Source organism: Hylobates moloch, unplaced genomic scaffold (genome assembly GCF_009828535.3).
Source record: "Hylobates moloch isolate HMO894 unplaced genomic scaffold, HMol_V3 SCAFFOLD_21, whole genome shotgun sequence".
Lineage (NCBI taxonomy): Eukaryota > Metazoa > Chordata > Mammalia > Primates > Hylobatidae > Hylobates > Hylobates moloch.
This window is the reverse complement of record NW_026652296.1, coordinates 31,107,547-31,131,588: the sequence shown is the minus strand read 5'-3', so window position 1 is coordinate 31,131,588 and position 24,042 is coordinate 31,107,547. Positions and strand designations below refer to the sequence as shown.

General features: G+C 43.5%; 1 protein-coding gene across 3 annotated transcripts in view; it reads left to right on the top strand.

The window, feature by feature from the left end:
- The window catches only part of SIRPG (signal regulatory protein gamma), a 28,634-nt gene extending 13,575 nt beyond the window's left edge, over positions 1 to 15,059 (top strand). The window contains exons 3-6 of one of the 3 annotated variants that reach the window (XM_032142577.2): positions 8,006 to 8,323; positions 8,912 to 9,244; positions 13,895 to 13,979; positions 14,573 to 15,059. In XM_032142577.2, the coding sequence (XP_031998468.1) occupies positions 8,006 to 8,323; positions 8,912 to 9,244; positions 13,895 to 13,977 (734 nt within the window). In that variant the 3' untranslated portion in view covers positions 13,978 to 13,979; positions 14,573 to 15,059. The remainder of the gene's footprint in view (positions 1 to 8,005; positions 8,324 to 8,911; positions 9,245 to 13,894; positions 13,980 to 14,572) is intronic. The other 2 variants (XM_032142579.1, XM_032142580.1) reach the window with 2 other exon arrangements.
- The last annotated feature ends 8,983 nt before the right edge of the window (positions 15,060 to 24,042 follow it).

Genomic DNA, 24,042 nt, shown 5'->3' with positions numbered 1-24,042 from the left:
GTTTTTCCTGCTGCTAGTTCTGAGAAATCTGGGCAGCCCAGATAAGTGAGTTTTCCCCACTGAAGCACACCCACTCCACCAAGGGACAGTCAAAGTGTTTCCTTAAATGGGTCCTGCTCCCCGTGCCACCCAACTGAGAGAGACCCTCCAATAGGGGTTGTCAGACACCCTATACAGGAGTGCTCCTACTGGCATTGGACCAGTGCCCCTCGAGGTTAGAGGTCCTAAAGGAAGGAGCAGGCACCCATCTTTGCCGTTCTCCAGGCTCTTCAAGTGACATGTCCAGGCATGGGAGCCAACCAGATGAAAAGGCCCAAAGTGAACCCCCAGCAAACTGCAGCAGCCCTGCAGGGGAGGGACCTGACCATTGAAAGAAGAATAAACAAACAGAAGGCAACAACAACAGCATCAACAAAAAAAGTCCCCACAAAAACCCCATCTAAGGGTCAGCAGCCTCAAAGATCGAAACTAGACATATTCATGAAGATGAGAAAAAATCAACAAAAAACACTGACAACCCAAAAGGCCGGAGTGCCTCTTCTCCTCCAAATGATCGCAATGCTTCTCCAGCAAGGGCACAAAACTGGACAAAGGAGGAAATGGACGAATTGGCGGAAGTAGACTTCAGAAGGTGAGTAATAACAAACTCCACTGAGCTACAGGAGCATGTTCTAACCCAATGCAAAGAAGCTAAGAATCTTGGCCGGGCGCGGTGGCTCACGCTTGTAATCCCAGCACTTTGGGAGGCTGAGGTGGGCGGATCACAAGGTCAGGAGATCGAGACCACGGTGAAACCCCGTCTCTACTAAAAATACAAAAAAACTAGCCGGGCATGGTGGCGGGCACCTGTAGTCCCAGCTACTTGGAGAGGCTGAGGCAGGAGAATGGTGTGAACCCGGGAGGCGGAGCTTGCAGTGAGCCGAGATCGCGCCACTGCACTCCAGCCTGGGTGACACAGCGAGACTCCGTATCAAAAAAAAAAAAAAAGCTAAGAATCTTAATAAAAGGTTACAGGAGCCAGTAACTAGAATAACCAGTTTGTAGAGGAACATAAATTACCTGATGGAGCTAAAAAATATAGCACAAGAACTTTGTGAAGCATACACAAGTATCAATAGTGGAATCAACCAAACAGAAGAAAGGATATCAGAGTTTGAAGACCATTTTGCTGAAATAAGGCATGCGGACAAGATTAAAAAAAAAGAATGAAAAGGAACAAACAAAACCTCAGAGAAATATGGGACTATGTAAAAAGACCAAACCTATAATTGATTGGAGTACCTGAAAGAGATGGAGAGAATGGAACCAAGTTGGAAAACACACTTCAGGATATTATCCAGGAGAACTTCCCCAACCTAGCAAGACAGGATAACACTGAAATTCAGGAAATATAGAAAACACCACTAAGATAGTCCACAAGAAGATCAACCCCAAGACACATAATAACCAAACTCTCCAAGGCCAAAATGAAGGAAAAAATGTTAGGGGCAGCCAAAGAGAAAGGCAAGGTCACCTACAAAGGGAAGCCCATTAGACTAACAGAACAACTATTAGCAGAAACCCTACAAGCCAGGAGAGAGTGGGGGCCAATAGTCAACATTCTTAAACAAAAGAATTTTCAACCCAGAATTTCATATCCAGCCAAACTAAGCTTCATACGTGAAGGAGAAATAAAAGCCTTTCCAAACAAGCAAATACTGAGGGATTTTGTCACCACCAGGCCTGCCTTCCAAGAGCTCCTGAAAGAAGCACTAAAAATGGAAAGGAAAAAATGGTACCAGCCACTGCAAAAACATACCAAAATATAAAGACCAGTGATCACTATGAAGAAACTGCATCAACTAGTGTGCAAAATAACCAGATAGCATCATGATGACCCGATCAAATTCACACATAACAATATTAAGCTTAAATGTAATTGGGCTAAATCCCCCAATTAAAAGACACAGACAGGCAAATTGGATAAAGAGTCAAGCCCCATTGGTGTGCTGTATTTAGGAAACCCATCTCACATGCAAAGACACACATAGGCTTAAAATAAAGGGATAGAGGAAAATTTACCAAGCAAATGGAAAGCAAAAAAAGGCGGAGGTTGCAATCCTAGTCCCTGACAAAGCAAACTTTAAACCAACAAAGATCAAAAAAGACAAAGAAGGGCATTACATAATGGTAAAGGGATCAATTCAACTAACTATCCTAAATATATGTGCCTCCAATACAGGAGCACCCAGATTCATAAAACAAGTTCTTAGAGACCTACAAAAAGACTTAGGCTCCCACACAATAATAGTGGGAGACTTTAACAGCCTATTGTCAATATTAGACAGGTCAATGAGACAGAAAATTAATAAGGATATCCAGGGCTTGAACTCAGCTCTGGATCAAGTGTACCTAATATACACCTACAGAACTCTCCACCCCAGATCAACAGAAAACACATTCTTCTCAGTGCCACAAGGCACTTATTCTAAAATCAACCACATAATTGGAAGCAAAACACTCCTTAGCAAATGCAAAAGAACAGATATCATAGCAAATGGTTTATCAGACCACAGTTCAATCAAATTAGAACTCAGAATTAAGAAACTCACTCAAAACTACACAATTACATTGAAATTGAACAGCCTGCTCCTGAATGACTCCTGGGTAAATAATGAAATTAAGGCAGAAATTAAGAAGTTATTTGAAACCAATGAGAAAAAAGAGACAACATACCAGAATCTCCGGGACACAGCTAAAGTAGTGTTTAGAGGGAAATTTATAGCACTAAATGCCTACATCAGAAAGCTAGAAAGATCAGAAATCAACACCCTAACATCAAAATTAAAAGAACTAGAGAAGCAAGAGCAAACAAATCCAAAAGCTAGCAGAAGACAAGAAATGCCTAAGATCAGAGTTGAACTGAAGGAGATAGAGACACAAAAAAACCCTTCAAAAAATCAGTGAATCCAGGAGCTGGTTTTTTGAAGAAATTAACAAAATAGACCACTAGCTAGACTAATAAAGAAGAAAAGAGAGAAGAATCAAATAGACACAATAAAAAAAGATAAAGGGGATATCACCACTGACCCCATGGAAACACAAACTACCATCAGAAAATACTATGAACAGCTCTATGCAAATAAACTAGAAAATCTAGAGGAAATGGATAAATTCCTGGACACATACACCCTTCCAAGACTAAACCAAAAAGAAGTTGAGTCCCTGAATAGACCAATAACAAGTTCTGAAATTGAGACCGTAATTAATAGCCTACCAATCCAAAAAAGCCCAGGACCAAACGGATTCAGAACCAAATTCTACCAGAGGTACAAAGAGGAGCTGCAACCATTCCTTCTGAAACTATTCCAAATAATTGAAAAGGAAGGACTCCTCCCCAAGTTATTTTATGAGGCCAGCGTCATCCTGTTACCAAAACTGGGCAGAGATACAACAATAAAAGAAAACATCAAGCCAGTATACCTGATAAACATTGATGCGAAAATCCTCAATAAAATACTGGCAAACTGAATCCCGCAGCACATCAAAAAGTTTATCCACCACAATCAAGTTGGCTTCATCCCTGGGATGCAAGGCTGGTTCAACATATGCAAATCAATAAACGTAATCCATCACAAAAACAGAACCAATGACAAAAGCCACATGATTATCTCAATAGATGCAGAAAAGGCCTTCAATACAATTCAACACCGCTTCATGCTAAAAATTCTCAATAAACTAGGTATTGATGGAACATATCTCAAAATAAAGAGAACTATTTATGACAAACCCACAGCCAATATCATAATGAATGTGCAAAAGCTGGAAGCATTCCCCTTGAAAACCAGCACAAGACAAGGATGCCCTCTCTAACCATTTCTATTCAACATAGTATTGGAAGTTCTGGCCAGAGCAATTAGGCAAGAGAAGGAAATAAGGGGTATTCAAATAGGAAGAGAGGAAGTCAAATTGTCTTTGTTTGCAGATGACATGATTCTATATTTAGAAATCCCCATCATCTCAGCTCAAAAACTCCTTAAGCTGATAAGCAACTTCAGCAAAGTCTCAGGATACAAAATCAGTGTGCAAAAATCACAAGCATTCCTATACACCAACAATAGACAAGCAGAGAGCCAAATCATGAATGAACTCCCATTCACAACTGGTACAAAGAGAATAAAATACCTAGGAATACAACTTACAAGGGATTTGAAGGACCTCTTCAAGGAGAACTACAAACTGCTGCTTCAAGGAAATAAGAGAGGACACAAACAAATGGAAAAACATTCCATGCTCATGGATAGGAAGGATGAATGTCATGAAAATGGACATACTACCCAAAGTAATTTATAGATTCAATGCTATTCCCATCAAATTACCATAGACATTCTTCACAGAATTAGAAAAAAAACTACATTAAATTTTATATTGAACCAAAAAAAAGCCCATATAGCCAAGACAATCCTAAGCAAAAAGAAAAAAATTGGAGGTGTCATGCTACCTGACTTCAAACTATATTACAAGGCTACAGTAACCAAAACAGCATGGTACTGGTACCAAGACAGACATATAGACCAATGGAACAGAACAGAGACCTCAGAAATAACGCCGTACATTTACAACCATCTGATCTTCAACAAACCTGAGAAAAACAAGCAATGGGGAAAGGATTCCCTATTTAATAAATGGGACTGCATATGGTTAGCCATATGCAGAAAACTGAAACTGGACCCCTTCCTTACACCTTATACAAAAATTAACTCAAGATGGATTAAAGACTTAAATGTAAAACCCAAAACCATAAAAACCCTAGAAGAAAACCTAGGCAATACCATTCAGGCGTAGGCATGGGCAAAGACTTCATAACAAAAATGCCAAAAGCAATTGCAACAAAAGTGAAAGTTGACAAACGGGATCTAATTAAACTAGATTCTGCACAGGAATAGAAACTATCATCAGAGTGAACAGGCAACCTACAGAATGGGGGAAAATTTTTGCAATTTACCTATCTGACAAAGGTCTAATATCCAGAATCTACAAGGAACTTAAACAAATTCACAAGAAAAAAACAAACAACTCCACCAAAAAGTACGCAAAGGGTATAAACAGACACTTCTCAAAAGAAGACATTTATGTGGCCAACAAACATATGAAAAAAAGCTCAACATCACTGATTATTAGAGAAATGAAAATAAAACCACAATGAGATACCATCTCATGCCAGTCAGAATGGTGATTATTAAAAAGTTAGGAAACAACAGATGCTGGTGAGGCTGTGGAGAAATAGGAATGCTTTTACATTCTTGGTGGGAATGTAAATCAGTTCAACAATTGTGGAAGACAGTGTGGTAATTCCTCAAGGACCTAGAACCAGAGATACCATTTGACCCAGCAATCCCATTACTGGGTATGTAACCAAAGGAATATAAATCATTCTACTATAAAGACACAGGCACATGTATGTTTATTGCAGCACTATTTACAATAGCAAAGACATGAAACCAGCCCAAACGCCCATCAGTGATATACTGGACAAAGAAAATGTGGTACATATACACCATGGAATACTATGCAGCCATAAAAAAGAATGATTTCATGTCCTTTGCAGGGTCATGGATGAAGCTGGAAGCCATTATCCTCAGCAAACTAACACAGGGACAGGAAAGCAAACACCACACGTTCTCACTTATAAGTGGGAGTTGCACAATGTGAAAACATGGACACAGGGAGGGGAACACCACACACCAGGGCCAGTCAAGGGGTGGGGGGTGAGGGGAGGGAGAGCATTAGGACAAATAGCTAACGCATGCAGGGCTTAAAATCTAGATGACGGGTCGATAGGTGTAGCAAACCACCATGGCACACATATACCTATATAACAAACCTACACATTCTGCACTTGTATTCCAGAACTAAAATAAAATAATAATAATAAAAAGATGTCACAGAGGACTCTGTTCCCTCCTCCTTCCAAAATGCTTCCAGCTTTACCTATAATCTTATTTGTTTTTTGAAAGCCAATTGTCCAGACTTGGTGGTTTTGCTTCTATTATCATTTGAGTTTTTCGTGAGCTGCAGGGAGCAGGATTTGAGCCTTTTCTTGATGTTTCTACTCCTCTGTGTTCTGCTGCCTAAAGAATAAACGTGTATATTCAGAAGCAGTAATGACCAAACCTGTTGATAACAGCCATAGGGCTCATTTATTAAGCACCTGCTACATACCAGGCTCCGTGCTTGCATTCATCCTCTGTCATCTTACCAGGGTGGGTTTTTTATCCACTTTTGGCCCTTTGCTAGCTGGGGTCCCCTCAGACCCTGGTCCTATAAGGGACTCACATGAGGACCCCGTCAAGACAATGAAGGGAGGATTAAAGAGCTGAGAGGTACAGAGGGAGCAGCCAGCATCAGGCTCCCAAGAAGCCCTCAATAAATGGGAACTGATTACAGCCTCTCAGCCCTCTAGGGATGCCCAATGCTGCTGGTGTCTTGATGACTTGACTTCTTCAAGTGACACCCTTCTTACTGTGCCCATAAAATGTTTGCATGTGGTAGGGAGCAAGTTAATATTTACAAATGCAAGTATGCCTAATATGTGTTTCCTGATGACTGCTATAGGAGGTGCAGGGTAATAATTAGCAATTTGGAGACACGTTTAGGACTCATCTACAGGGAGAAACTACCCTCATTTTTCTGATTCTCCAGTTTGTGTGCTTTCAGGACCCAGGATAGATTTCTGCCTGTTGGGGTGGCCTAGATCTTTGTCTCTTGTAATGAATTAACGATGAAGAAATCACCCACCTTTGGCTTTCTTAGTACTCAGTGATCATTGTTTTTGACCCCAACCTGGCCCACCTGAAGACCTAGATTCCAAGAAACCTTCCCTCTTTTCAAATTTGGGACTTGGCACAGATTAGACCTGCTAACTAAAAAAATAGTGATTTATAGGAAGTCCAAAGGAAATGGCATTTATCTGGGAAATAAAGAGTTGCAATTTGGGAACCCTGAGTAATGGAAGCCCTGAATGGTGTCCCATAGGGCAATGCAGGTAAGGTTTGGTGCTGGGGACTTTCACAAAATGTTGTTTCTGAAAACAGTTTATTGGCTGGCAGAAATGCTAAACTGCAAACTCGTATCCATTGGTTACTTAATTAGGACACTCCACGATGAGAGAAATCAAAATCCCATGTACCTTGACTTTAGTCCGTTGTTATCCAGGTCTACAGCAACATCCTGTGGCTTGACCTTTAGCAGGTGTGAGTGCAATGTTCTTAGAAATGCTTGACTCCATGTTAAAGCTTTAGCCTTAACTACTTCATTTTCTTTCAAAAACTGTACTGGAATATTTGTGAAAAGAATGAAAAATATGAAATAAATTCATAAATACACAAAGAGAGAGAGCTCTGGGTATATATAAAGTCTGGATTAAAGACAGATCTGTGTTTATTTTTATGAAGCATCTTCTGACTTTGATCCAAAGCAGAACTTCTTCCGTTGCCCCATTTAATCCTTGTTGCACCCCTGGGAAGGAAAAATGCTGCTGTCCCATTTTGCAGATGCTGCATGTTCCAGGCCACCCCTCTCATGGGTTGAACAGCCTGGTCGCAGGTCTCATGGTGTCGCCACTTTGCCATTGTTTCCTACTTTGGCTTCTGTAAACACCCTCTCTGAGGTTGGTGAGCTCTCCTGGGGAAACAGGCTAGGACCAGTTAATACACAGAGGGAGACCAATCAGTAACTTTGTTCCTGTGCCCAGATTGGTGGAAGTCACCCTATGTGGAGAGGACTTTGAACTCAGGCCTGGACTTCCCTCTGGGACCTTCCCCTACACTGTCTGACCTGGGGCTGGTCCTCACCTCTTCCAACCTTTGCATCCTGCTATGTAAAATGAGAATAAGAACACTATCCTCTCCACATTATTATAAGGATTAAAATTAATGTATCTGAAGGTTCTTAACAGTGTCACACACTCATCATTAGTGATGGTCATCTCAGTCATGTCTCTTGTTTATCGATGCCCCTTTTGTAGCCAAACCCTCTGCCCCCGTGGTATCGGGCCCTGCAGTGAGGACCACACCTAAGCACACAGTGAGTTTCACCTGCGAGTCCCATGGCTTCTCCCCCAGAGACATCACCCTGAAATGGTTCAAAAATGGGAATCAACTCTCAGACTTCCAGACCAACGTGGACCCCACAGGACAGAGTGTGGCCTACAGCATCCGCAGTACAGCCAGGGTGGTACTGGACCCCTGGGACGTTCGCTCTCAAGTCATGTGCGAGGTGGGCCATGTCACCTTGCAGGGGGACCCTCTTCGTGGGACTGCCAACTTGTCTGAGGCCATCCGAGGTAGAGGACCCTCACACCCAGCCCAAGCCCACACCTGGCTGTCAAGCCCACTCCCCTCTCCCTAGGTTATTGCTCCAGAGGTCGAATGGCCTGGAATCTAATTCCCTAACTGTGCTGCCCACCCTCCATGCACCTAAGTGTGCTGGTCACTTACTATCATTTCATTGGCAGCAGTCAGGGGACCAGCAATCACGAGCCAAGCTCTGCGCTAGAGAGTTTCATTTATCTCACCAAGAACAACTACTATTAGTGAGCACCTACCATGAGCCAAGCCCCTATGTGCTTGGCGATTTCACGGATTTTGCTACAGTTCTGACATTCCAACTGCATGCGGGGGTTGTGCTTGTAGATTTCACTCATTCTTAGCCTAGTAGGAGCTACCAGTCCTTGGGCACCTACTGTGCACCAGGCACTGTGCTTAGTAATTTCATTCATATGCAAAGAGCGCCCTCAATGTCTGAGCACCTGCTGCCTGCCTAGCACTGTCCTGGTGATGCCCTCACCGTGGTGGTGGGAGTTAAGTTATGGAGCCCTCCCTGTGATCTGTCTGTGCCACAAGATCAGAGCTTCTGCCCTGTGCTGTTTCAGTTCCACCCACCTTGGAGGTTACTCAACAGCCCATGAGGGCAGAGAACCAGGTGAATGTCACCTGCCAGGTGAGGAAGTTCTACCCCCAGAGTCTACAGCTGACCTGGTTGGAGAATGGAAATGTGTGCTGGACAGAAACGGCCTTGACCCTTACAGAGAACAAGGATGGTACCTACAACTGGACAAGCTGGCTCCTGGTGAACACATCTGACCAAAGGGATGATGTGGTCCTCACCTGCCAGGTGAAGCATGATGGGCAGCTGGCGGTCAGCAAAAGCCTTGCCCTGGAGGTCGCAGTCCACCAGAAGGACCAGAGCTCAGATGCTACCCCTGGTGAGGTTACTCAAAATTTTTAAATTTTGTCTCTTTCTTTCATGTTAAAAGTAATATCCATGCTTGCTGTAAAATAAGCTAGAAGTCTATAAATACGAAGTAAAATTTTAATGTCAGCTCCACCCCCCAAATCCCACATGCCAAGAGTCACGACTAGTAAGAATTTGATGCACAAGTTAATAGAACTTTTGACATAAATATATATTTAAGGAGCAAAGAGGGAGGCAGGGGGAACCATCTTTTCATAGAGTCCTTTGCCTTCCCTTATTCCTTGAGAGTTGTTATGCCCCGTTTCTCATCAGCCCACTCTTGTGCTCCCTACTTTTTCTAACCTCTGCTTTGTTTCTGTTTCATCCTAAACTTTTCCATCCACATTTATGACCTCGTCCCAGTACACCCCGACATCTGCTGTGTATATTTCAGAAAGACAAAGGTAGTTTAAAACTGTACCAGGCCTGGCGGCTCACGCCTGTAATCCCAGCACTTTGGGAGGCTGAGGCGGGCGGATCACGAGGTCAGGAGATCAAGACCATCCTGGCTAACATGGTGAAACCCCGTCTCTACTAAAAATACAAAAAAATTAGCCAGGCCTGGTGACGGGCGCCTGTAGTCCCAGCTACTCGGGAGACTGAGGCAGGAGAATGGTGTGAACCCAGGAGGCGGAGCTTGCAGTGAGCCAAGATCACGCCACTGCACTCCAGCCTGGGTGACAGAGCGAGACTGTCACAAAAAAAAAAAAAAAAAAGCACAAAAATCAAAAAACAGTACCAGGCTTGCAGGTGACCATGAATGGTCACAGAATGGACCTCTTCTGTGTCCTGATTGTGATATTTGAGCAACAATAATCACAATCTCCTCTGCAAATTTACTAAGTGCAAATTTCCGTTCATCTATGATCTCTGTTTTTGTTTCAACCACCCAGTGAGTCTGGAGTTTTAAAGAAGGGGAAACTAGGACTTGGGAAGTCATGGGGGATGTTGTTGAAGAACCCTTGCCTTTAGATCAGGTGATTGGTTCAAACTAATTAAAGTAAATCTGGGTCCCTGAGGACAAGATCAGTATCAGCCTAAAATGCAAATTTGTGCTAGTTAGAGAAACATTCCTCTTCTGCTGGACATTGTCCCATGGACCTGAAGTTGGCCTGTATTCCCCTCCCTATGACCAAAATGTGTCTTACTTGCCTCTTATGTAATACCAGGAGGGGTCTCAACTCCAGGAGACTTTTCAAAGGCCCAGGTTCCTCCCACATATTTTATGGTGGTTAGTCTTATCTGCTGGGTCAGTGCTAGGTCACGGATTTGTCCATGTCCCTGTCTGCTGGAAGAGTAAACATAGGAAATGGAGGGCAAACAATGTCTTCTATAATCAGAGATGTATGGATCATGTCTACAGCTAACTCAGTCATGCAGGTACACGCAGTTGCAAATGGGATCCATAGTTGGGTGATCTTATGACTAAAGACAGCTTTGCAAAACCAGTATCATTATTACAGTTAATACAATTTCAAATTTTTCATCACTAAATTTCATAAAATTATTAAGACAATTCCCTTGTATCATCTAAAATGGAGCATACATTCAAATTTTCCTCAAATTTCTTTTATGACTATCTTTCTGTACACTAAATTTGGTTTTAATTCATATTTAAATGCTTTGCAGTATTTTTCTCTGAAACACTTGGGCCTCAAGAATTTTGGGGGGTGTTTTAAAATTATAAATTCAATTTCCTCAATAGTTTAGGGTTACTCATATTATTCAATTCATATTGGGTGAGTTCTGGTAACTCGTGCTTTTTGAAGAATTTTGTGTCCATTTTATCTAAATTGTCATATTTTTGTGTGTAGAGTTGCTCATAATATCTCCTTATTATCTTTTTGGTATCTGAAGGGTCTATGGAGATATCCCCTGTTTCAACCTCATATCGAAAATATGCCATTTCTGTTTTCTTCTTCATCAGCCTCGCTATAGTTTTTTTTCCATGTTATTGATCTTTTCAAAGGTCCACTTTGTTTCCGTGAGTTTTTAAATTGTTTTTCTGTTTTCAGTTTATTCATTTTTTTGCACTCTTCTTTTTATTAATTCCTGACTCCTGCTTGCTTTGAGTTTATTTTGCTCTACTTTTTCTAGTTTCTTGAAGTGGTGATTTAATTGACTTGAGGCTTTTGCTCTTTTCTATGTCATTCCTTTGCCTCTGTTTATGGCTGGGGCTGGTGTTGGGGGGCGGGTCCCAGGTGCCTGGCTGCAGGGCTGTCCCTCAGTCCTGAGGCCCCTAGTCAGTCTCCCTTCTTCCTCTCCCACCTTGGAACTTCTCCTATTCCTGTTCCTTGTGATGTTTCTAGGGTTCATAGTTTTACTTCTCAGGGAAGTAAGACTGCACCATCAAGACTGGATTGCATTTGCTTTTCAGTTATTCATCCACCCACTTGCTTGGACCAGGACCAGGGCTGCCATTTTTGGGTGCTTTCGGTTTGGCAGATGTAGCATCTTTGCTCAGGTACTAAGGCTGGAAATGCATTTTAAGTTGTCTACGCTGACAGGTAAAGTGCAAGATGCCTTGTGGTTACATAAGTGCTGCACAAGTGGCGTGGGAGCCTGGTGAGAGACTGTGCACTAGGGTTAGGTGAGTGTTCTCTTTTGACTCACAGTCATTTTGCAGTTTGGTTTTCTCTCTTCAAGTAATACTGAGAGCCAGGGTTGTGGAGAACTTCCTTTTCTGTTTTCATTTTTTATTTGATTTGGGGAGGATATTTTATAGAGATAAGTAGCTATGCTGCTGCAATTGTACCCAGCAACTCCTAAGTCAACTGGAGATCTTTGAGTGCTTTGACCCAAATGTCCACTCCCACATCTCAGGGTCCCACAACTTCCCCATCAGGGCCCTACCCCAGTATAGCAACCGTTGAGGCTGAGATTCATCCTCCTCTGAGATTCTGCTACTCTTTTAATGATGTCCAGGGCCAAACCCTCTATTCTTTCTGCCCTCTAGCCACAAGAGATAAGAAAGTGCAGTGCTGCCAAGAAGTCCTCTCACTTTCACACTGAACCTTAACTCATAATCAATCACTCTTAGCTTCTCAGCATCTTTCCTGAAAAAAAAGATGCCCAGTGATAGCCATGGAACAACTTAGTCCTTATAACTACCATTTCCCAATCTGTTTCAAAAGCTAATTGCCAAGGAATTTCCTGCCTGTGGTTACACCATCCCAGCTTACTGCCAGTGAAAGTTGTATCAATTGCATCCCAGCCATAGTGCCCAGCCCCACTCATTGCCAGCCCTGAGGTCCTCATTGCTAGCTGATGAGTATTCAGGCTTCAAATTTATATTTTAGAGTCAGTTTTCCAGATAACTTACCAAGGTCAGCTTCTCGTAAGGCAGACTAGAGATGGATACAGGAATGCAGGAAGCATCCTGAAGAGCTGTAGGGTCAACATGCCTCAGGAAATGGGGAGGCAGGACTGTAGGAGGAGCGAGGTGCTGAGCTACAGTGCAGGTAGGACAAAGACCCAGCTGCTCCTGCAGAGATCCCAAGGGCTGAGAGGGTCGTGTAGTGTTTTTTAATTGAGGAGAGGGGCGTGGCCTTCCTATTTTCAATTCAGCCAATCTTGCTTGTGGGCTGTTCCCTAGAAGGAGGAGTGAACTTGAGCAGGCAGCTTTCCTCAAGGGAGAAGAAGTCCCAGAGAGCCACCCAGCTGAGAACTGCCGGCCTCCAACACCCCAGCAGCCACAGATGCTGAGTTCTCCATTTCTTCCTTAAGGACTCACCAGCACCGTTTTATTTATTTAAAATATACTGTATTTTCATATGGCCCAAACTGCTTGTGCTAAAAATGTTGATTTTAAAAGCCCGAACTGCTCATGTTAAAAATGCAGCGTCCAAACATGTGCTTCCCCATAACTGAGTGTGCCCAACTAACAGAAAGATTTCAGATGACAGCTGCACTGGGGTGGATGTGGCCTAGGTGACGTCTGAGGCCCTCCCAAGCATGAGACCCATTTCCGTGACTCAACAGGGTGTTTTGTAGCCAGAAGGTTTCATTATGTCCAGCGCTCCACAGCTCCTCCAGGTTCTGAGAACACAGAGTCCTCCCCTTACTTCTGGGGCTAAGCAGGGAACCTGCAACTCTCATTGTGAAGCCATCCTCAAGCCACCTGCCTACCCTTTTATAGTCATGAAAATGTCCCTGGGAAGTTGGACTTGTTTTGTTCCAAAGGACATGGTCTCAGGGATCAACCTAAGGAACACTAGTGATGAGCTTCTTTAGGTTTGAATGCAAGTAACCTTGTGACTCTCCCTAAAATCCATGGGCCTCAGTTTCCCTATCAGAATGGAATGACAATCCCTGCTCCCATAGGCTTGTGAGGGTCAAGTGATGAAGCCCGTTGCCACATGTATGAATACCTGAGTACACGCCCCCTCCACCTCTTCCCTCCAGGAGAATAAGTTGGCAACCTGGGACAGGATGAGTGAGAATGGGGAGCCTCTTTCTGTGGCTTCTGCCTTGTGCTGGAGTGAGAATAGCCAGGGCAGGATGCAGGTTCAAAGGTGGGGCATAGATTGGCCCAGGCAGCCTCATATGGGGTAAGTGGAGGCCCCTACGATGGCCTCCCAAGTGGCCTCTCTCATAGCTCCTCCTCTTCCCTGATTTCCAGGCCCAGCATCATCTCTTACTGCGCTGCTCCTCATACCTGTCCTCCTGGGCCCCATCTACATCCCCTGGAAGCAGAAGACCTGACCGTAAGTACAAGGAAGGGAGGACAGACCAAGGGCTGTCTCAGAAGGGCAAGGCCAACAGGAAGGCCCAGCCCACATGCCATGCAGCACCAGGGTCCGTGGAGTTAAGCTCCCTCTGCACCCTCGGAAGTCTTGGGGAACCCTTTAAGAGGCTCCCAACCCACAGAAATTATGTGGGTGGTGTACGATGTGGGATGCTTGAAATGTGTTCAAAGGTGTCCACAGTGCCCTAGGAGTTTCGTGGAGGCGGTGATGAGTGGGTGGTCCCTTGCTCTTGCAGGCTATCTGTAGATTATTTGAATGCTGGGACTCCATGGGGTCAGACGAATCCACATTGTACACTAATGTTGAGAAACCCAAATGGGAAGCTCTGAAGGCTGTTTGTGCTCTGACCCTCTGTGTGTCTGAGTGGAAGGAACATGGGAAAGGGCATCAGGACTTGGCAGGATGGCTGAGCAGGCAGAGTTCTATCTCAGGACTGCCTGTCCACCAGCGACAGGCATCCCAGGAGACCAGCCCTGAGAACATCACAGACTCTCAGGAAACATTTCTTGAAAGATGAGCAGATGACTAAATGTGGATGTGTTTTCCCGCAGCTCTTTCCTTCCTCCCCTGCCACGTGGGACCCTCATCTCTGCTGCCTCCTTCCTTTCCTGAGAGGCTCAGCTTGAGAGAATGAGCCAGCGAGAAGCTTCTCTAGACTTGGCTCCAAAAGCCTTCCCTCCCAAGACATCTGCCTGGCCACAGGCTCCTGTTGCTCCCTCACACAGACTTTGATGCCCCAGAGCAAGGTCTTCATTCATGGTCCCAAGCAGGGGCTGTGGGATTGGGCTCTGGGCACTGACTTATGGCACCTCCCTAGAATGTGAGAAACACGCCAAATCTAAACACATCAGGACTCCTCCCACCCATCACCTTGAGACTGACCATAAACCACAGATGCTCTCCAGGCTCTCAATAGTTATCCTGCCTTCCAGATTCCTGCCTACCCCAACTCCCCAGCCTTGTTGAGGTTCTCTATTGCCTCTTGAATACAAATGCACTCCCAAAGTCGTTTTAAGAAAATAAAAAGATTATCCTTCCTCTTTGTCTAAGGGTCCTACTCCTCACACTCAGAAACAAAGAAGCTCTCCCTACTCTCTCTGTGATGGGAACACTAGTTCTAGCATCCTGCAGGCTTCCCAGCCCTGCTGCTCATGGCGGAAATGCTGCCACAGTCGAAAAGCTTCCTTGACTCCTGGAGTCCTCCCTGATATCTCTTTACACCCCATATTCAATTCTGCCTTCAAAATACTTATGTCCACTCATGGGATGGTAAGTGTTTAAAAACTGACTCTCTTAAAGGAAAAAAAAAAAAGCTGATTTGCTGTACTTGACAATTTCTGTGGTGTAATCACGCCCAACATGGCCAGTTTCAAGCTACCAGAAGTTTAACAACTGGATTGCAAAGTTCCTGAAACTTAACGGTTGGCTTTCAGGGGCCAGTCTGAGCCTGCTGCAGGACAGCACTGAGTTCCATCCCTAACCTGCACACTTCTCACCTCCACCACCCCTCCCTGTCCCGGCCAGCATCATCTCTTCCAGGAACACTTCTGTAGCCTCTGTTGGCTTTCATTTTTCAGCTACAGTGATTTTTGGAAAAGTCAAATTGTATCACTCCTCTGCTTCTTCCCCAACACAGCTGCATGGCTCCCTTCATCCCTCCTTCAAGCCTCTGCTCAATGTCACTTTATTAAAGACACCTTTTGCAAACCACTCTGTATATAATATCAATTCTCCTGTCTACCCTGGCATTCTAATTTCTCTTATCTTAATTAATTTTTATTTAGCATTTATTACCATAAGCATTATACTGAATAAAGGCAGCCCTCACTTTTCATGGCAGTGCAGGATTGCAAGAATGACTGTGCAGCCAGAAATCCAGGAAAGCAATCTCCACATCCAATCAGAAAAACAATGATCATTTTGTGACCTTTACAATTTTTTGTCAAAATATTGGAAACTCTCATACTGTCAGTTACAAATGTAGAGGGCAATAAAAAATAATAAATGAATATTTATTAGTACACTGTAATTCAAAACTTGGAAACATCGAGTGTTCAAGTATTTTATTTCTTTGTAAAAATGTTTCAAGAGTAGTTGAAAGAGTGCTTACCTCCTTCCTGTCTAAGTTTGGATTTGTTTCCAGCGCCTTATCATTTGCACTTTCAGTGTAGTGAAATCTCTGCAAAAGTTTCTTTCATGTGAAGATTTTTGCTGTTGTCACATCCTCAGGGATACCTTCACCCTATTTGTCAGCACCCCATCCCATATCTGTTAAATTCATCTTCTCTAAGTCCTGCGGGTTGCCTATCTGAAGTTTCTCAAACACTACCAGGGTCTACGTTGCCTCCACCAGCTATTTATGCTTCTATAACTCCACTGACATTCAATCTGAACTTTACCTCCAGCATTTTCACTGCTCATTTATTCACTGCATTTTCACTGTGGTTGTCCAATCTCTCTTTCAATTATTTGTTTCCCGAAAATGTCACATGGACTCATCACCAGTTACATGAGGTTGCAGTCTTGTGTGAGCCTGCGCCCCTGGCCTGTGGACTTCACAATTGCCTCTCATTTTTTTCCCCTATGATGGGACAGGATGGCTAAAGGGGGCTGGAGTTTGGTGCTTGCCTTCCCCAGGTAGGTTAGGCTCTGATCAAAGCCCAGCAGATTAGGCTCTGGTAAAGCAGTTTCTCCTGAGAGCTGGGCTTGGTAAGAAGAAAGAATGCTCTGGTGTATTTCAAAATGGTTCACTTTCCCCTCCCCAGGAAGCACAAGTGAATATTTCTCTCATATTCACTCTGAGGACCTAATCAAGCTCCTGGAGGTAAAACTCACAACAGGGTTGAAGTTCCCTGTGATTGGGTCCTCCTGGAATCTGTTTCTCAGACTGGCCCACACCTAGCCTCTAGCAATTCTTCAATTACAGTGCAGGTTTTCCTATCCTGGCACTGGTTCCCATGGAGGTTTTGGCTTCAGGAAGTTGTAATTCTCTATATCATTTTGTCTAACTTCCAGTTTTGGAGACAATGGTCTGCTCTGTGACCTCATTTCTCTGACAGACCTAAGAAGAGTTGCCATTTTGTATTTGCTCAGCTTGTTACTTGATGTTGGCTCTAGGGACTTTTTGCAGGGGACATCCAGGAGTTTTGGTTCCATCCTTAAAGGCTGCTACAGTAACAAGACCTCAAACTTTCCACACCCAGAATTATAGTCTCTGAAAATCCAAACTCAGGCCTTAGCTACAGGGCCCTATGGGTCAGGGCTGTCAACTGAGGAAGGGCCAAGGGAACCCTGGCATGAAGTGAGTGCCTCTGGGACAAAGAGCAGGCCCAGAGCAGTCAAACTCTCTCCACCACTGTCCAAGGCTCCCAGGCGTGGGAACCCCAAAGTGGATATCAGCAACTTCCCAGGGGTGGCAACTATGCCTGCTTCTTCTTTTACTATGAGGCTGTGCCAGTCTCGTGGCCTTTTCCTTCCACAGCAAATTCCCTCCTTAGATATCATGGCAGGTGGGGCTTCTCCTTCTCTGCAGAGCTCAGAGGCTGGGGTCTCTCCATGATAAACTTTGAACAGAGCAGGCAATGGCCATACGTGTCTTCCAGCCCACCTGGACAACCCTTGCCTCTTTACGCTATTGGGACTCACAGGTGAGTGCAGTCTGTTCTACACAGGTGTATTTATATGTAATGTCTCCTCACCCTCTCAGCCCATCTCACCCATATCTGTGGATTTCCATTTGGGAATATTTTCTTCTCTCCCATCCCAGCAGGTGACAAGATTTGGAGCACACTTTCCATGGGCAACTGTGCAGACTCTTACCAGGATTTGCCTTTCTTTAGTCATAGTGATTTTCCGAGGCCATGCTTGTACGATGACCCTGGTGCTAGTAATGACTTCGTGATTATAGGGCTAGACACATGACCCACACTCATTATGTGGTGGTACCTGCACATCCCCCAGCCATTGACCAGGGTTGTTGCACTGCATCGCAAATCCTCGAGGACAGAGAGTCTGTTTTTTAAAGATATTACTATTGCCAAAACACCACCTAATAACAATAACATCTCACTTTTGGAGCATAGTCAGCAATTATTAAGGAATTTGCATATATTAATCCATTTTATGACCATAACAAACCTCTGAAGTTGATATGATTATTTCCACTTTATATTTGAGAGAACTCAAGAAACAGAGATGTTAAACAGGTTCCCTTAGGTCACACAGCTAGAACTGATAGAACTAAATTCAAATCTAGAAGTTCTGATTCCTAAGCCCACAAGATTAATCTTTGCTCTCCTCAAACAACCACTGACTCCCCACTTGTCCCACAGCCTTATCTCATTATCTGCACCTTGTGTCATGAGTGCAGGGCTAAACTTGGCAGAAAGAGGATTTTAGCTCATGGTTCCCCAGGCTCCTGGTTTTCTCAAACATCCAGGCTATATCTTTACTGCACGAAGTCAACTTAAATTTGAAACTCAATTCTCCACATGATTTCCACAAAATTTTTCACTCAAATTGTATCTATGCATCTAATAGATCTTCATTGAAGGATTGGAGTTCACAGGAAGTCATCTTGTTGCTGTAAGTACAGATTCTGCCAAAGTATGGAAACTATTCTATCAATATTTGAGTCATATATTTCAAATTATAATTTTTGGAGGCATATCTTTCAGGTTAGTTGTTACTTTCATAAAAGGAAACATTTCTCTTTCAACCATTTGTGCTTTTTGCCTTAAACTATACTTCTTAAGATAGTATTTATATTGCAACATTTTCAAACTATTTTGTTATAGCTTTTGCCATTGCTATATTTATACCTATTGCCATTAGTTTGTTTGGGGGTGTCTCTTTGTGCTGCGTCCTAGGAGATTGTCCCTGCACGAGGAGCCAGCTCACTAACTTACTACTCATTTATGTACAGTCAGCTACTCAACTGATACAGTTGGGATCTGTTTCCTCACCAAAATCTCATGTCAAATTGTAATCCCCAGTGCTGGAGATGGGGACTGGTGGCAAGTGATTGGATCATGGGGGCAGGTTTCCCTCTTGGTGCTGTTCTCACAATAGTGAGTGAGTTCTTGTGAAATCTGGTTGTTTAAAAGTGTGTAACACCTCCACCCTCTCTATCCCTCATGCTCCAGCCATGTAAGATAAGTCTCCATCCACTTTGCCTTCCACCCTTACTGTAAGTTTCCTGAGACCTCCCAGAAGCCAGGTGTATGCCAGCATCATGCTTCGTATACAGCCTGTGAAACCATGAGCCAATTAAACCTCTTTTCTTTACAAATTACCCAGTCTCAAGTATTTCTTTATAGCAGTGTGAGAATGAACTAATACAAAAAATTGATACTGAGGAGTGGGACATTGCTATAAGGTTACCTGAAAATGTGGAAGTGGCTTTAGAATAGGGTAATGAGCAGAGGTTGAATGAGTGTAGAGGGCTTAGAAGACAGGAAGATGAGAGAAAGCTGGGAACTTCCTAGAGATTTCTTGAATTGTGACCAAAATGCTGAGAGTAATATGGACCATGAAGTCCAGGCTGAGGAGGCCTCAAATGGAAGTGATGAACTTCTTGGCAACTGGAGCAAAGATCGGTTTTGTTAAGTCTTGGCAAAGAGCTTGAAGGCATTGTGCCCCTGCCCTGGGGTTCTGTGAAACACTGAACTTGGGAGTGACAATTTAGAGTATCTGCTGGAAGAAATTTCTAAGCAGCAAAGCATTCAAGAAATTTCCTGGGGCTGGGCACAGTGGCTCATGCCTGTAATCCCAGAACTTTGGGAGGCCCAGGTGGGCAGATCACGAGGTTAGGAGTTCGAGACCAGCCTGGCCAATATGGTGAAACCCCATCTCTATTAAAAATACAAAAAAAAAAAAAATTAGCCAGGTGTGGTGGTGCATGGCACACACCTGTAGTCCCAGCTACTTGGGAGGCTGAGGCAGGAGACTCACTGGAACCTGGGAGACGGAAGTTGCAGTGAGCCGAGATTGCACCACTGCACTCAAGACTGGGTGACAGAGTGAGACTTTATATCACAAAAAAAAAAAAGAAGAAGAAGTTACCTGGCTGCTTCTAACAGCCTAATTCACATGCATAAGTACAGAGATGACTTGAAACTGGAACTTATATTTAAAAGGGAAGCAGAGCATAAAAGCTTGGAAAATTTGCAGCCTAGCCATGTGGTAGGAAATAAATGCCCATTTTCAGGGGACAAATTCAAGCAGGCTGTGAACTTTGCATAAGTAAAAAGAAGCCAAATGCTAATATTCAAAACATTGGGAAAAGCCTTCAAAGGCATTTCAGAGACCCTCTCATTACAGGCACAGAGGTCTAGAAGGGAAGAATGGTTTTGAGAGGACCTGCTGCCCTGTGCAGCCTTGGGACATGGCTCACTGCAACCCATTCACTCCAGCTTCAGTCTTGGCTCAAAGGGGCTCAGGTATATCTCGGCTGCTGCTTCAGAGGGTGCCAGCCATAAGCCCTGGTGGCTCCATGTGGTGTGAAGCCTGCAGGTATGCAGAGTACAAGAGTTGAGGATTGGGAGCCTCTGACTAGATGTCAGAGGATATATGGAAAAGTCTAGATGTAAAGGCAGAAGCCGGAGCCCTCATGAAGAACCTCTTCTAGGGCAGTGCAGAAGGGAAATGTGGGGTTGGAGCCCCCACACAATTCCCACTGGGGCACTGCCTAGTGGAGCTGTGAGAAGAGGGCCACCATCCTCCAGAGCAAAGATTGGTAGATCCACTCGCAGCTTGTACCAAGTGCAGGGGAAAACTGCAGGAACTCTACACCAAGTAAGAGAACAACCATGGAAGCTGAATTTTGCAAAGGCACAGAGGTGGAGCTGCTCAAGGCTTTGGGAGCCCACCCCTTCCACCAGTGTGCCCTGGATGTGAGACATGGAGTCAAAGGAGATAATTTTGGAGCTTTAACGGCTGCCCTGCTGGGTTTCAGGTTTACAAAGGCCTGTATTCCCTTTCTTTTGGGCAATTTATCTCTTTTGAAGTGGGAGTATTTAGCCAATGCCTATACCCCATTGTATCTTGGAAGTAACTAACTTATTTTTAATTTTACAGGCTTATAGGTGGAAGGCACTTGCCTTGTCTCAGATAAGACTTTGGACTTTTGAGTTAATGCTGAAATGAGTTAAGACTTTGGGGGATTTCTGGGAAGGCATGATTGTATTTTGCAATGTGATAAGGACATAATATTTGAAAGTGGGCAGGAGAAAATGATAAGGTTTAGATCTGTGCCACCACCAAAATCTCATGTTGAATTGTAACCCCCAGTGTTGGAGGTAGGACCTGGCGGAAGGTGGCTGGGTCTTTGGGTCAGATTTCCCTCTTGGTACTGTTCTCATGATAGTGAGTGAGTTCTCATGAGATCTGGTTGTTTTAAAGTGTTTGGCACCTCCCCACTCTCTCTCTCTCTCCTGCTCTGGTCGTGTAAATATGCCCACTTCCCCTTCACCTTTTGCCATTTTTGTAAGTTTCCTAAGACCTCCCAGAAGCTGATACCAGCATTATGCTTCCTGTAAAGCCTCTAAAACCATGAGCCAATTAAACCTCCTCTTTATCAATTACCCAGTTCCAGTCTCAGGTATTTCATTATAACAATTAAAGAAAGAACGGATTAATACATCTACCCATTTGTTTTTTAAACAATTTAGCACTAATTATATTTTTTCAAAATTCTCTGTTTTATTTCTTTTCTCAGACACCTGTTGTTACTGCCTGCCTGCCTATTCTTGTTTCAAACATGACTGATGTTGTTTTATGGATTTACTTTCCTTTCATTATCTGTATAAGGTTACTAAATATGTTAATGTTAAAAATATTTTCATATTTTATATTTTTATTTTCTGAGATATTATCTTCTAAGATGTTACTTTCATTGCTGTTTTTGAATTTATTATGATGTTGCTTTTCCCCAAATCTTTAGTGATTACTGCTTTCACTGTAATTTTTCCAGGAATAATGCCCTGAGTGATCATGGGCTGTCAGCACTTTGTGGAACATGGCACCTATCCCAACCTTGTGGGGGCTTCTCCTAATTGAGGTTGTGGCTTCTTCTCTGCTTCCTTCCTGAGAGACATCTCTCCCTTCTTATGAGAGGTGTCATAGTACAACTGTTAAAAGCGAAGGCCATGGAGTGTGACAACCTGTGTTCCAGTTCTAAAAGCTGGGTGATGTTGAACAAATTTATTATTGCCTGTGTGCCTCAAGTTTCCTCACCTGTAAAAAAAAGGGTTAATGGTTGTGCTAATTTCATGGGGCTGGAGTGATGAATTAATGAGGTAACTGACATAAAATGCTTGGCACAGTATCTGGAGCACAGGACATCTGCAATAAACACAGCAGCTACTAACCTTCATGTCATATAGAGACTAGTTTCTTGTTTTAAAGTGTAATTTGGCATCGATTAACATGATTTTATCATTTTTATATTCATCTCTGTGAATGTGAAGCAGGAGGTGATGATTTCACCCTCTGTGCATCTGCCACATTGGAAAAGAAATTTGGATGGAAAAGTGATGACTTTTACAATTTCATTTGACAATTACTCATGATAGGTGAAGGATTGCAAGCCCAGCATGGGAAAGAGAGGTTTCCAGACAGGTCTTTCTTAGTCATAGATGACAGAGGAGAAACCATTTCTCCTACCAAGGAAATGTTTCTAAAGCACAAGTATATCAGGGAAGCAGTGAACTCTTCCTGTACAGAAATATAATTACAGCCACAATTTTTTGGTTATAATTAAATATGAATCAAGCCTTCTTTATGGTTTATATTACTCTTACCATATCACTACAAGGTGCATGTTGTAACTTCCATTTACATGTAATTAAGTTAAGGCTTAGAGAAGTCAAGTGTCTTGTTGAAAGTCACACAGTTGGAGATTGTAAGAAAAGGAATTCATCTACAGATTGACAAAAAGCAGGGTGAAGAGGATCCAGAGGGAGCAACTGATCTCAGAGTGTCAGAGGTAGACTAAGTACACGATATAAGCTGGGTCCTAGAAGTCCTGGGAGGATGGGAGAAGGCCACTGGTGGGAAACTCAGCATGCAGTAGGAATGCATTTCAAAGCAATATTTGAGTTCCCTCTCTTCACCTGGCACCATGAGTATCAATAATAACCTACTGAATCTCAGGGATGCATAGTCATTATCTCTTTTGATGTTCACTAAAACATGGCAGTGAGACTTATTATCCCAAGGTTAGAAGGCAAAACTGAACCTAGGAAGGACCAGTAACTTCCCCAACTCTTTAGCACATCTTCTTAGTCAGGGTATTTATTCTCCCTCCCTCCTCAGTTCCCATCTGAATACAGTGATGAATGGAATAGGTGTTCTGTGTGCAGAGCAAAGAGTATTGAAATTGATGTGACTGCTCCAGGAATCTGCCCTCCATATTCTCCCCCAGTATAACCGTATCCCCTTTCCATAACCCATAATCCCCACCTCACCCCACAAAACAGGTCCTTATTATCCTAAGCCCACTTACACTCCTGGAAGAAGTCAGGAAATAATTCCTTCTGCTGGGTGCAGGTACCTGAAAGTGCTAAGGGCCACATGAGACTTAATTTGGGCTAAGTTTTGCCATTTATATTTATACAAGTTCAGAATAGGGAACCATTTCAAGAGCAGACCTGTTCCTCTCCAACACTGAGCAGGTCCTGTGACCCCTCCTCCTGCCCCAACTGAGTAGCACTTGGTTGAGGCTGGTGCAGAATGGGACCAGAAGCCAACCACATCCTGGGGTCTTGAGATGGAAAGTTTAGGAAACATTTCATAACCACAGGTCCTTCTTGGCTTAAGAGCCCCAGATGGCAAATCACCAAGAAGACATAAAGATAGGGTTAGGAGCCATGGAAGGAGTACAGACCTCAGGTGGGAAGGAAGCATTATTTCTGCTAAGCCTGTCTGATTCTCCTGAAATGGAGCATGCGTAACTGCTTGCATTGTAGCTGGTTGCTGTGCCTGATTTTTATTTCACAATCCAGAAGCAGGTTACTGCCTC